A 15,440-nucleotide genomic window follows, 5' to 3' on the forward strand; every position below is an offset into this window, starting at 1 on the left:
TTTATTAGTAATAGCTGAAATATGTGAATTCAATCTCAGTTTCGAGTCAAACAGAATCCCTAAATCATGAATCGAAGATATACGCTCCATAAGAGTGCCATAAAGTGCATAAGACGACAGGACAGGCTTCACGCGATGAAATGTCATGAACTTACATTTGGAACAGTTTAGAACTAATGCATTTATTGTAAACCAACGTTGAAATGAGTCCAAATCAACCTGAAGTAGATTTGAGTGAGTTAAATTCGAAGGCAAGCATGTATAGCAAATTTTTACATCATCGGCATACATTAGAGCTCGTGAATGATTCAAAATCTGTGGCAGATCATTAATAAAAAGAGTAAAAAGCAATGGGCCTAAATGACTGCCCTGAGGTACACCAGAGGTAACTTTAATTGATTTTGAAATAATATTTTTATAAAGCACCTTTTGGGTTCTATTAGAAAGATAGCTTGAGAGCCATGAAATCAGATTCTTCGGAAAACCCAGTAAATCAAGCTTCAGGATCAGAAGTTCGTGATTCACTGAATCAAAAGCTTTACTAAAGTCCGTATAAATCACATCTGTTTGCTTGCTAGCCAAAAAACCATCCCGAACTAAAGAGTTAAACTCAAGTAGGTTTGTGGTGGTTGATCTACAACTCACAAACCCATGCTGAAAGGGTGATAATATGGAAGTACACGAATGTTGAAGCTCACAGGTAATTATTTGTTCAAAGGTTTGAGGAATAGCTGAAAGCTTAGCAATTCCCCTATAATTCTCAATATTAGATCTACTACCTTTCTTGTGCAGAGGTATGATAAATGACTGTTTCCAAATTGATGGACATGACGCCGATTGCAAAGATAAATTGAACAATTTTACGATCGGTTCTGTTAAGTTCACAGCACAGAACTTAAGCACACAGCCAGGAATACCATCGGGCCCTGGAGAAAAAATCGGTTTCAAAGCTAAAAAACTCTGAAGTACAGTGGCACTATCAATGACTGGATTGAGAATACAGTTAGAAGTAACTATTTCGAACGGATAACTACCGGTTTGGGTACAGGTTGACGAATAGGTCGATTTGAAAAAGTCTGCGAATAAGTCGGCAATATCATGGTCAAGGCTAGCATTCTTGCCACCCAAAGACAAAGATGATGGAAATCCCGAAGATTTGCGCTTTGAATTAACAAACCCGTAAAATTTTTTAGGATTGTTAAAAAACTCAATTTTGCATTTTGTTAAATACGACTTGTAGCAGTTTTGATTCAGGCGTTGGAAATTAGAACGGGCAACTAAATATTTAGAAAAATCTTCAGAAGAACCAGATCTTTTAAAACACTTATAGAGCCTTGATTTAATATTGTTCAGGTTAGCAAGTTGCCTCGAGAACCAAGGTGGTTTACTACTTTTAGCCTTAACAAAATGAACCGGAACGCAACGATTAATAAAGTCACTTAGGTTAATATAAAAAATAGACGTGGCAGCCTCAACATCAGTACAAGCATAGAGATCAGACCAATCGTGCGAAGCTAACAGTTGATTAAGCAAATCAAAGTTAGCCTTTTTAAAACATCTCGAACGAGAACGACATGAAACTTCCATGAAATTAATCGTAGGCAGTAAATTGTCCAGTGTAACCTCAAGTGTGGAGTGCAAAGGATCTTCAGGCAGGGATAAGGCAGGGATTCGACTGAGACCAGTACCTATTGAACTATCACCAAAAACTAAATCTAACAACTTATTTTTAGAGTTCACCACATTATTAATCTGAACTAGCGGCAATTCCATAAGCGAACCAATAAAATCATGCTGAGTAACAGGAGTCAAAAAGTTTGAATCATCGTTGCCAATCCAACTAACGTATGGTAAATTAAAGTCCCTCAGAACCACTAGGCGATCGTTATCATGCAAACGAGAATGTAGGCTGTGGATAACTGCTTTATGGCAATCATATACGTACATATCTGACCGAGGCGGTATGTAGGAACAAGAAATATATAAGAAAAAATTCGGGAACAAGAGCTTTACAGCTATGAATTCAATGTCAAGCACGTCCTCAAAGCTCAACAATTCAGTAAAAATACTGGACAATACAGCTATCAGGACACCGCCTGCTCTCGACTAACGATCACACCGAAAAACAATGTAGTCATTTGAAAATAACTCTGAATTTAAATTATCAGGTTTTAGCCAAGTCTCTGTGAAAGCAATCACTTCCGCTGTAAAAGTAAAACTGTTAAGGTAAAACGCATTTAATTTAGAACGTAAACCACGAACATTCTGATAGTGAATAGTTACTTTTGAATCGTATTGGCAGGGCTGGTAATCAAGTTTTTTGAAACTAATCGTGCGCGAGGCTCAACATTCGACTTTGTGGTGTACAAATGTACCACCGAATGTATAGGCCAAAAAGATTTGTCAAGAACCATATCAAAATATACATCTGGAACTGATATTTTAAATGAATAAAAATCCCACACATACTTAAAAACAAATTTATGTGCACTAATGTTAATAGAACCTGTACTATTAATCTTAGCTAAGATATAATTAACCACATCAGACTCCGTCAGAGATGGATGCAATCTTGATACGAAAATAGCCCGTCGGGGCGGCATGGCAGTAACCAACCTAGGACCAGCCGGATCTAAATTAGTATCACCCAAATTTCCAGCAACATCAACAATGTTATCGTTATTCGATACAGCGTCATTACCATTTAATTTACGCGCAGTGTTGCAATCATTTACAATATTTTGGTTATTAACAGCATGGGAAGAGGCAGTGTTCATAGAAATGTTAGCGCCGGCATTAGCAGTGTTAGTAGCGCAAGGCACTTCGGCAGAGATAACATCATCATTGAAATTGCTTTGGACCTTAGCAGCAGAAACGGGGCCAGAACTCTTTCAATGTTAGCGTCGGCAGAATTGTTAAACATGATTGTGCCTTTGTCTTTGTTTCGTTTCTTTTTTTTGCCAGCACTACCACGCAATACACCACCCACCGCTTCATCATAGAGCTTATGTAAATTACAGAGCTCAGAACGTAAAATTTCTAATTCGCTTAAAACTGGTTTTTGTCCGCTTGCAGAGAGTGTATTCCGGCAACCGCTCTTGCTTGCTGTGCTCGAAAACTTTTCCCTTCGGCAAGAATAGACGATAACATAAAATTTAGATAATTATCATTTACATGTTGTTGCTGTTGTTTTTGTACAGCAATAGCATTGTCATCAACAGCACAATCGCCACAAATATACATTTCGTCCGAATTTTTAAAGTGATCCAAATCGGCAGCTAAGGTACCAACAACACACTGCAGGTGATAAACTTTTTTACATTTTTCACACTGCACACTGCTTTGAGCGCGTTCAAATCTGTGTCCACAGAAACAGGGCATATTGTTTATGTAAAACAGCTATGAAGACAAAAACAACGTGTAGACAAGGCAAAGAATATACGAAGCAGACAAACTGTCAACAGCTCAAATCAACATACACATGCACTGCCTTATAATTTATATTGTTTATATATATAATGAATTGCACGGAATAGATTTAAATCTGCTTTGCACAAATTGTTAATATCTGATTATATTTGTCAATATTTGTTTAAGCACAAAATACATTTGTATTTCACAAATAGAAAACTATCGTGAAACGAAAAACACAGAGCTCTACTTAGTGAAACACGTCCGTACACAGCAGAGACCACACTTATGGGTATCAAACTGAAGCTGTTGATGAGTGCTTTAGTACAGGGTAGTTTTCATACCTATTGGTGACTAGGGTCGCGAGATATAGGCTAAAACGTGGATTAGGGTAACACTAGGATATGTTTTTACATTATGGATATCAAATTGAAGCTGTTGTTGTGTCCTTTAGTACAGAGTAAGTTTTATGCCGCTGGGTGGCTGGGTCTCGAGATATAGGCCAAAACGTGGACCCGGATACATCTACGCCCCGATTCTAGTGTGGTAACAACATTCTTCACCACGGTAACGAAATCATGTGGCAACTTTTACACCCTTTTGGTATTCTACCAGCGAAAGTAGCCGGATAATTTTTTACCCACAAAAGTAGGTGGTTACATCGAAATAACCACACAACAGCTGTTGTTCAGAAAAGGGCAAAACAGAAAAATAAAGAATTGTAAGCGCAAATAAGTAAAGGTAATAGTAAAAAGGTGTTGCCTCTTGCTATACATATTTGTTTACATTATGTACTTTCACAGAATAAATTACAATATACCTATGTAGAAACCTAATATGAATGTGCACATCGTCCCATTTATTCGTTAACCTCGTATCTACAAGTGAGACATTTTCGGTAAAGCGAACACGGTTGCCACACCATGTTTTCATTTGGGACCAAAATTCATCGAAAAAAAGAACCAAATTTTTGTTTTATTTTATTAGTATAAAATAAAAAATTTTAGGATGTTTCTATATAAAATTTGACTAAACATAGTGAAAAATTTCCTTTAATTCAAGCTGAACAAACAAATATATGGGCATGCAACCAAAAATGATACTATATTTTGACATAGGATAAGTCTAAGTCTTCTACCAACCAAACGTTGTGAACATAGTCTTGGTCACAAAGCTCTTGGTTCCAGCATTATGTTGTTGGTTGCAATGAAATAAAATGTATGGTGCAGTTAGGTTTTAGTAAGAAACGGTTCAAAATTTGCGTTCTGGTGTTGCCGAAGTATGTATGTGGAAAACTAAGTAAATCATAAATGAAACTAGGCAATTTTGTTAGTGCTATCTTTATAGATGCTTACCTTTTCTCTTAGCGTTTAAACTTAATATCATAGCCTAGATTCAGTAAGTGTGAGTTTTGATCCCAGGATTCAGGGATTCTGCTAGCACCTACGGGAATAATTTTATACAAAACATTTTCAAATCAAATCTCTTTTGCATTTACTTCCTTCTGTCTTCGAGTTAAACTATTTCTTGTTATTTAGTTTTCAATTCCCTTGCGTGGCTTAACACCACAATAGTCCTGGAATTCCTAGGACTCATTGAGCTGGGTGAGAAAGATTTAAATATCAAAATTCCAAACGAGAAGTAATGCATCGAATTTCTTTGTATAAGTTTTGAAAGTGTTAAGCTCACGACAGAGTGCTCGCTATAAGCTATGCTAGGCGAGAAGAAATTTTCATTTTCATATATTTTACATAGTGTTGTATAACCGATCGAAATATCTAGCCGTTATTAATATTATTATAAAACAAGAGTTTTGTTTTGATTAGTCGGTTATTTCATCAACAATTAACGACAATGTGTTTGCCAACACTTTTCTTTTTAATGTCTGGCTTAATTATATCCTAGGTGAAATGTTATTGTTCTGGTACATTTTACTGACTGAGCAATTTTTTATGGTGAAAGTTCCATTGAAGTAAATTCAAAATTATATGGGGGCTAACGAAAGTGTGGCGAGTTTTTGGGCAATATTGTGAATTTTTACCTGAGTGAAAAAGAAAGAAAAGTACCAATCGTGGCTACTGCCTAAAAAGGACCAAAATTGAAGAAAAGGGACCAGCGGACCAAATGGGGTTGGCAGAGACAATTTTTGGTCCAAATCGACCAAAGTGGCAACCGTGAAAGCGAAGAAAACTACCTTTCAAATTTCTGCACAAACACTGGTGAGTTTCTTGGTGATGACAGCGTTACCACTTGGGCCAGAACCGCGAATAAAAGAATTGGTAACGATATTCGGTTACATAATGTTCTGGGAACTATTTTACCGGTAACGCTCAGAATCGAGGCGTTAGAATATGTTTTTACATTATAGGTATCAAATTGAAGCTGTTGCTGTATGCTTAAGTACAGAGTAAGTTTTACACCGCTGGGTGACTAGGGTCTCGAGATATAGGCCAAAACATGGACCCGGATACACTTAGATTGCGTTTTTAAATTATGGGTATCAAATTGAAGCTGTTGATGTGTGCTTTAGTACAGAGTAAGTTTCACACCGCTGGGTGACTAGGGTCTTGAGATTTAGGCCAAAACATGAACCCGGATACCCCTAGAAAGTGTGTGTATTATGGATATCAAATGAAAGCTGTTGCTGATGAAAGCTTTAAAGTAATTTTCATTGTGATATTCGATTTAGTCGCATCAACCTGGCAAAACTGATAAATTTGCATGCGAAGCCGAAATAAAGACATGAATTAATAATACCCTCATACCTATTTACATACGTCCTATTCGATTTGCCTGAAATTTGGCATATCAATTTGCCTATATTAGTATTTACGATGCTTTTTTCCGGAAAGTAGACCAGAGACGGACTGGGACTGGGATTAGGACTAGGACTGGTACTGAGACTGAGACTCGGAATGGGACTTGAACAAAATACTTACAACCCTCTGGGACTGGCAATAAGATATGAAGGAGAATGAGAAAAACTTGAGAGAAGAGAAAAGAGAGAAGGAGACTGAGAAAGAGATAGAATGAGACGAAGATGGAGATAGATGAAGCGAAAGGGAGGAGTGAATACAAATATTAGGAACAAGTGTAGAGGGGCAAGGCAGAGTTAGACGGAAAAAGCTTATTAAAATGTATGCAGATAGACCAAATTTAGGGCAGAACAACGTCTGCCGGGTCTGTTAGTTTCATATAAAATAAGATTTACTTTTTAGATTTCATTGTTTGATTGCTTACATCAACTTTTTCTAAATATGTACATTTTAAGAGCTTGAATCAGCCATGGAAAACCTCCTGTGCTTTTTGATCTGCGTATATGGAAATTACCGGTCCAAAACTAATACTGCGAGCAAGGCTGGACTCCAACGCCAATGTTCCAAGGCTTGTCAAGCAATTTTGGCTCATAGTAGAACGTAAAAAATTTTTCACGCGAGACAATAACTAAAAGAACGCTCCCTTTCAGCCACACTGACTGGAAGTGTGCAAAATATTCTTCATGCTATGCACATATTAAGAAATAATACTTCCATCTTCAAGTCATGAAATTTGTTCAGAAGTTGAAATGGTGGCAGCGAATCACATCCCAAATTTGCTAAGTGGATTGCTTTGAGATGAATGATTTCATCTTTCAGATCCGTAGAAATATTGATGTCATAAATCTTGGAGAATGCCGCTGCCTTTTCTCTGAGCTCTTCTTCCGTCAGATCCTGATACTTCCACATAAAAACAAAATTTAATCGCAATGTCATTTACGGCTTCGAAACGTCTTGTCATGTTACCAATCAAGCAGTCCAAAAGAACGTAATAAACTTGCTGTTTGAATTGAGTTTCGGAATCACACTCAGGTGATTCGCCAGGTTATTCATCGCACTGGCGCTTTCTTATCTTCCTTCTTTTCTCTGCGAAGGTATTCACAACTACTATACTCCCTGCCAGCACCTTACATTTTTGAAGTATGATCGACCATTGATCCCTGAACTTCTTCAACTCATCATTGACCTATGTAAGATTATCCACTTATATGTTTGCACAAATTTGCGCTTCGCAAAACAAGTCAAGTGTACTCATTTTTTCAAATTAACGCTTTGGTTTATTATCAGCCTGTATTTACAGAGGTCGCTGGCTTTTTACAAAAATGAAAAAGCAATACGACCAAACCGATAGGGGCATAGTTATAGTCGAAATAAAATGCGATTTTAAGTTAGTTGAAGCATTTTTGACAGATAGCGCTTATAAAATTGTATCTAACTTAAAATCACAGTTTATTTCGACTATGACTATGCCCCAGAGTATTTGATTGGATGCTTATGATTTTAGTTTAGTGATTTTCAATTTTAAAACAAATTTTTTTAGCAACAAAATATGTATGTATCTATGAAATACTAGTTAGAGTACTGTCAATACTGCTTTGCCTTGCCGGGCCCCCAAAAACCTTCCGGGCCCCAGGGCAATAGCCCTGGCTGCCCCCTCCCCCCCTCTCCGCGGCCCTGCCTACAACAAAAAAAAACACTGCTCAGTATGGAAGTGTGCAAAACTAGAGCAACAAACCAAACGAACCTTCCTATTTGAGACGGGGAGTAAATCTTGAAGCCCAAAGTTGATTGGTTTTGAGTAGCGATCTCAGCTGGCAGTCCCCATTGATGTTTCATAACTGGCAATAATTGTACATTTCGGCTTAATAGCCCATGGAGGGTCTCGAGGGGACTCAAGTCTTTTTATTGAGCAAATTAATGATAGCTGAGATCGCTACTCGAAACCCAATCAATCTTGGGCTTCAAAATGTACTCCCCTTCTCAAAGAGGAAGGTTCGTTTGGTTTGTTGCTATAGTTTTGCACACTTCCATACTAGGCAAAGTGTTTTTTTTTTTTTTTGTTGTTGTGCTTGCATGTAACTGTTTTAAGTTAGTAAATGTTTTAAAAATAATTTACCTGCCAATGGCGGTTTAATATTTAAAAACAATCGTTTATGCGAATTGATTATCATAAAAAATATAGCCAGTTATATATTTGCATTGAATTTGTTTTTCCGAACACTGTATGTAAGTGAACAGCGTTTTTAAATTAGTTCCGCTCCAAGAAGCATCTCGATTGCAGCCACCTTCTTTTTCTCAATTTCAATTAGATCGGCAGTCAATTTATTGTTTTATGCCATAGCCGTTTTGATAGTTTCGTTCAACTAGCTAATTTTTGGATTTTTCTTCATTACAGGTGTGGAGGCTTCGCTGAGAGCTGGAGACGATGGTTCGGGAGACGAAGTGGACGAACCGGCTGTGGATGCCGATGTAACCGACTCGGGTGTGGCTATTAATTAGAAAAATATTTTTTTAATTTATATATATATAAGTGGAAATATGTGTTTTATATATACATGGCAATTGTTTCAAAAATACAAAATCAGAACTTCTGAAAATTTTTAAATTTCTCACTTCGAATAAGTGTGCTCTCAACCATCGATATGAAAAAAGCATAGTGTTACCCTTGCAAAGGTATTTCAAGAACATACATGCCGAAGTTGTTGATTACACTGAAACTTATCTTTTTTTCAAAAATAAAACTATAAACTCACTGGTGATTCAGAAAGGTAATCTACCTACTAAGAAATACTATGGATCATATAGCCAGTGTGACCAAACCAGGGATATCTTACAAAGTGTGGTCGATATTATTTATACCTGTTTTTCAATATCCCTTTCCACATTTTTCGGTTTCCTATAATACGATGAACTCGCTCATAGTGCCTTCAAGAAGCAGGAGAACAGCTTGTTCCTTGCGTTGCTTTGCATTTGCTGAAAAAATTGTCCACATGTTACTCAAATTAATAGTTATGTGCAAATATGGGTAATGTTCTAGGACCGTAGCCGAGCGCTAAAAAAGCTAAATATCCGAAAGTGGTACCCAGAGATGCATTTTGGCCCCAGGATACCGAATCCGAAAACCTGATATATCTGATAATCCTCGAGATATCCGCAAAAAAGCAAAAAAATTACCCCGGGTCCATCCGAAACCGGGGGTCGGATCCATAGTTTTTCTGCGCCCTCGGCAGCGCTAAAAAAAAATAACCCTTTGGCGGTTCAAAACTGGCTACACGATCTACAATATTTCTGCGCACAAATTTTTTTGCTATGTACAACAAAAATACAACAACCAAATGAAAACTTGAATTTTGTTTTGCAAATATCTCGAGAAGTATTAGAGATATCGGTTAGCCGCTTTCGGATTCGGGATCATGGGGCCAAAAAGCGTGTCTGGGTACCACTCTCGGATTGTTTGCTATTTTTTTAGGGCTTTTAATGTTTTATAGGGAATTGGAATTGGAAAATATCCAAAAAGGACTTAAGGTCTTCTTACCTGCTTTTGCCGTGAGGAGTAGGTCCATCGGGACCCGTCTATTGGCTAGCAAAACAGTGGTTGGGGGGTTCGCGACCTTTCCTCATAGCACTAGACCCCATTACATTTTATTTCAGAGTCCCTGTTTATTTATCACAAAAAAATTTATTTGGTGCACTAGTCTCTCTAACTAACAAAAAAAAAAACGCTGCTAAAGGAAAAAATGGGCATAACTATGGCCAGAACTCTCCTTCGCCAAGTTATGAGCCGACCAGGTGACATGGCGCTCGTGCTTCTTATCCCTCCCTGCCTTGACATCTAATTTAGCACAAATAGTTGTAGATGTCCCTATGTAATCATCACTTAGCACTTCACTTCGTTACAACCATTAATCAATTTACTCACTCATTTTTCTGTTTCAATTCATTCACATATTAAATTTTTTATTTAATTAGCAATTACGCTTAAATTGTAAATAATAACTAAGCTCTAGATTTTACTTATCGTATACAAACACAAGTACGTATCTAATTAGCCAATATAAAAATAGAAATTTTAAAGCCAATTCGCCTATGTATACTATCAATGTTTTATTATTCAAGATTAGAGAAAATTTGTCTAAAAATAATTTATTTTTATACCCATGTTATCGCATTGTGGTACGAAAGTTCCCTATTTTAAATTGCATGTATAAGATAAAATATATGAAAAGTTTTAACTTGCAACGTTGTCGGACGTGCACAATTTAATATATGTATGTAAGTGTTTATGTTATTCAAAATCAACACAACACCACTGTCATAAGTATTCTTACAAATTCAGTTTACGTACGCTATTGATGTAAACCTTCTTTAACATCGGTGTTTGACGTGATTTAAATGTAATATGTTTGATATGTGCAAATTCCCAGAGAGCAATTATGTTAGTTCTTGACACAACTTTCGATATTAGAACATCGAACATTTATACTTAATAAAACATTATCAGCACAATCCAATAAAATGTTCGCATCGAACTTTATCATGCGAAAGAGTTTGCATGAAACCCTTTAATAAATTTTTTTTTTTTTTTACAAAGAGCATACATAACAAGAGACGTCAGTTCGTATGTCTGATATCAAACACTCAATACAAAAGATTGGGGTACTGACAGTTGCTTCCTACTTTTCGTTTTAATTTTCGCCGAATGTCAAAACACTAGGGCAGTGTTGCCAGAACTTCTTTTTAGAAAAAAGGCTATATGTACAAAAATTAAAGGCTAAAAGAAGCGAAATAAAATTTTTTAAAGCTAAGAATAAAAGCTAAAACCTAAAGGCAACTTTTCAAGAGTTTTATTAATTTTTTTCATAAAAACCATAAGCTCTGCAAAAAATGCGATTAGTCTAGGATGAATGCTTTAAAGATAAATTGAGGTTGGTGTAGTCATAGATTGCATATGCACAAACAAAAGGAAGCAGTCAAACTACCTATCATTTTTCTTTTGAATGTAGTGTATGAATGCAGTTAAAATATTTGTCGATTAGTGACAAGCAAAATGGTAAAGGAAACGGTTACTCAAAATGCAAAAATTCAAATTTTGGGTTTATTTTATACTGCTTCTCCTATATTTCTGTCAATTAAACCTACATTTGTGCATCGTTGCAAGCACAAAAATTTATTAATTTCAGTGACGTAAAAATACATGGAAGAATAAACAGATGGAAAGTTATATGACTGTAGATGTCTGCGGTTATTAAAAGGGGTTTTTGGACCCAAAATCCGGATTTTGAGGGCGTATATGATCCAAGTATGCAGATTTTGTATACTAGACTAGACCTAAAACTTGAGGTATATCTTGAAAATAATATATTTTCAATGTCATATAGTGTTGTTAATTGAGTTAATATTGTCGCGTTCGTTAATCTACGAGCATCAGCCTCTCGTCTAAGGAATGCAAAATTTCGCCAAAGCTTCGGGAAGATTCTCATAAAATACATGAAAATGTCCCGTCGGGAACCCAGAATTGCCCAGACACATAAATAAGTCTCAAGATATTTCAATATCACAGTGCTATTCATCATCTGATGTATAAGAATTATTGAGATCATTTTTTATAACAAAGCCGTGGCAGCATACAAATCGTGGCATAACAAAATCGGGGCAATATTTCGTACAGAATAAGAAAAGGGGTACAAACTCAGCCATTTTGCAGAGTGACAGGTTACCTAGTTTAAGTCAATTCGCCTGAATGCACTAAATGTAAAATTTTGTTTTCAATTAATTTTTTCGCTGGTCATCTTATTGGCTCCATCAATGCAAGATTTATAAAATTACCAAGAAGCAAACGTGGTTTTGAAATAAATTTTTAATTCAGTGTTGTATCACTTTTATTAGGCTCAACTTGTGAATAAAATCTATAACGAAATTTGTTTGTTAATCGATCGAAACATCTAACCACCAAAAGTAGACCTCTCGGTCTGGTAAGTCCGTTGTTTCATCAGCTACATATGTACATATATACAAAATTTGTTTTTTGGAAAATCCGACATTACTCCTTTATGTGCCCGAATAGCCTTTATTCTGCTACAATTAAATGATTGAACGCTTTTGGATCTGTGCAGTAGTGAAAAAGACAAAAATATCAAAATCGTGGCTACTTGCTTAAAAAGCACCAAAATTGACAAAAAGGTACCAGCGCACCAAACAGAGTCCGAAGTGGCAACTGTGGTTTTCGCCGTGTTTTTGCGGACAGCCTTAACAAGAAATGTCAGTAACCCCAATCTTAATCAGCGAGTAGTTTGGGTTCGAAGCAAACATGTTAAGTGATGTCTCTTGTTGATTTATGCTCTTTGTTTTTTAACATCAGACAATGAGACTGAATATGATGTTGTCTCTGAGTAGTGATACAAATTATATGAGTTGAAGCAATGAAAGTTAACTTACATGAATTGAGATACAGCCAACGATAAAAGCGCTTCCATGTTTACGTGTTGATCAGCTTGTAAAAGAAGTAACTGGAACAATATACTATAAAAGCATGCAATTACTGGCATATGCTGATGACATTGATATCATCGACCTAAACACCCGCGCTGTTAGTTCTGCTTACTCCAAACTGGAAAAAGAAGCGGTAAAGATGGGTTTGATGGTGAATGAGGACAAAACGAAGTACCTGCTGTCATCCAGCAAAGAGTCAGCGTATACGCGCCTTGGCAACCACGCTACTGCTGGCAGCCATAATTTCGAAATAGTAAAAGACTTTGTTTATTTGGGAACCAGCATCAACACTAGCAACAACATCAGCACTGAAATACAGCAAAGAATCAATCTTGCCAATAAATGCTACTTTGGACTAGGTAGGCAATTGAAAAGTAAAGTCCTCTCTCGGCGAATGAAAATCATACTCTACAAGTCACTTATCGTACCCGTCCTGCTATATGGGGCAGAAGCATGGACCATGACAACAGCAGATGAAGCGGCTTTGGGAGTGTTCGAGAGAAAAGTTCTTCGAAAGATTTATGGACCTCTACGCGTTGGCGATGGCGAGTACCGAAGAAGATTTAATGATGAGCTGTACGAGCTATACGCAGACATCAACATAGTCCAGCGAATTAAAACGCAGCGGCTGCGCTGGCTAGGCCATGTTATGCGAATGAAAGATGATGCTCCGGCCAAGAAAGTGTTTCTATCGGAACCCGCCTATGGAAGCAGTGGTAGAGGGCGGCCCCCACTCCGTTGGAAGGACCAGGTGGAAAACGATTTAAACTCCCTTGGTGTGACCAATTGGCGCCGGTTGGCGGAGCGAAGGAGCGACTGGCGCGCCTTGTTGGGCGGCCATAACCGTTTAGACGGTTAAGCGCCAATTAAGTAAGTAAGTAAGGTGTATATGTGTTATGACGGCGAGAAACAATTAGGGTGACCAGAATATTTTAATTATTTATTTTTTTTTTGCATATATATATATTCTTTTTTTGAATTTTCAATTATGCAAATTGTTTAAGCTTTTTAAACTCAATTCCGCACTTTTACAAATTTTGACCTAACCAAACGCTTGTTATTTCGCTTTCATGAACAACTTTGTGTATATTGTATAACTTTTCTAGCTCTTAGAATCGCTTATGCATATATTTTATGTTTTCTATATACGCCACTAAATCAAAATGTTCCTTTTGTTTTTTTTTTGTTTTTGTTTAAACGTAACTTTTCGAACAATTTTTATGTAGTCATGTACATATATACTTTTTGTGCAGTGCTTCCATCGTAAGACTGTTTCGTAAGCTTAACCACTTTTGTTTTTGTGCTGTGATATTCACTTTTTTACCTTTTTCGAAATTTAGCTAACAATGCGTCGAATATGCTGTGTTATTTTACTTAGTTTCAGTTGCAAGTATTTCATTTCATCTGCTTAGCGGCTGGTTTTATAGAAAATGTTATAGCATTTTTTTTTATTTAATTATTATTAAATTATTATTTTTCATTTCTGCGTTTGCTTTTCCAAAATTCTTTTAGACTTTTATTATTTATTTGTTTCACATCGTTTTGACTTCAACTCAAATGGAACCAAAGTATATGCTTTCTTTTTTCATATTCACTACAATTTATTATTTCTAATGATTTTATAGCAATTATACGCAATAGTTTTATTCCTTTTTTTCTTTTTTGGACGACTTCGATTTCACCTTTTCTTAATCACTTTATTCTCTATGCTTTCTTTTCTTTGGCCTACATAGGTCTTTATCTTTGCCTTTTTTTTACTTTTTTACATATTTCCACTTTAAAATTTTCGGTAATTTTTTTTTTTGCTTTTCCTTATAGCTTTCTTATATCCATATGTAAATATGTTCACTTTTTTACATAGAACTTCTTCTTTTTATTTCATTTTTACTTTTTCTTATGGTTCCCTTATTGTGGAAATATTCTCACTTTATTCCCCTATTTTTTCTATATTTCTTGGGAATTATTCTTGATTTTTGGCTGACATATTCAGCCTTTTAACTTGTTAAACAAATTTATTAATTTTTATTATTTTTTTTATTAGACAACTGCACTCGATTTTTATATAATTCGTGATTCTCGTGATAACGTGTGTATTCTTACGTCCGCATGGTTTCAAACTAGTTGGTTTGGCGATCTCCTCCCTTCTTTCGCCTTTTCCTCCGTATTTTTTGCAAAAATTGATTTAGCTTGTGGTGGGAGAGTGGAAACTGTAAGGAAGCGGTTTCTCTCCCACCAAACGTATGCCTCACACATGAATAATCTACGGTATCAGAAAATTCTTTATTATAGTTTAATAGAAATCTTTTTTTGGAGTTACTAAAAAGTAAAATGAAACCTATACTAAGGTATACCTTTCTAAAAGAGGGCTGAAAGGATTTTTTTTTGAATCTTTAGATTCGAAATCTACGAAAATTTTTGAATAGTGAAATTTCATGAAGTTTTTGATTAAATAATTTCGGCATAAGCTTTGCTTTGCCTCGGAAGAACTTTTCTTTAGATAAGGTTTTATGTACATACAAAAATGTTCGCACACTTTTCATATGTACACCAAACCCTTTTTAAAGGAAGCTTTAACATATCTAAATTTGTATTTTTACTTATTAAAATATTTAAATTAGCAGTTACTAAACACTTTTTATTATAAAAATTAACACATCAAAAAATGTCCTACTTACCAAAAAGGTTGATGAGTTTTTGACGTCCGTCTCGGGTGAAGATCAAATC

General features: G+C 36.0%; 1 protein-coding gene across 2 annotated transcripts in view; it reads left to right on the plus strand.

Moving 5' to 3' along the window:
- LOC137240171 (uncharacterized) overlaps window positions 1–15,440 on the plus strand; it is a 1,093,642-nt gene that overhangs the window by 426,041 nt on the left and 652,161 nt on the right. For both annotated transcript variants that reach the window (XR_010949619.1, XM_067766100.1), the window contains exon 3: window positions 8,623–8,709. Coding sequence is in view for 1 of the 2 variants with exons in the window: in XM_067766100.1 (XP_067622201.1) it covers window positions 8,623–8,709 (87 nt within the window). In the remaining variant the exon portion in view is untranslated. The remainder of the gene's footprint in view (window positions 1–8,622; window positions 8,710–15,440) is intronic.

Source organism: Eurosta solidaginis, chromosome 2, assembly GCF_040869045.1.
Source record: "Eurosta solidaginis isolate ZX-2024a chromosome 2, ASM4086904v1, whole genome shotgun sequence".
Taxonomy (NCBI): Eukaryota; Metazoa; Arthropoda; class Insecta; order Diptera; family Tephritidae; genus Eurosta; species Eurosta solidaginis.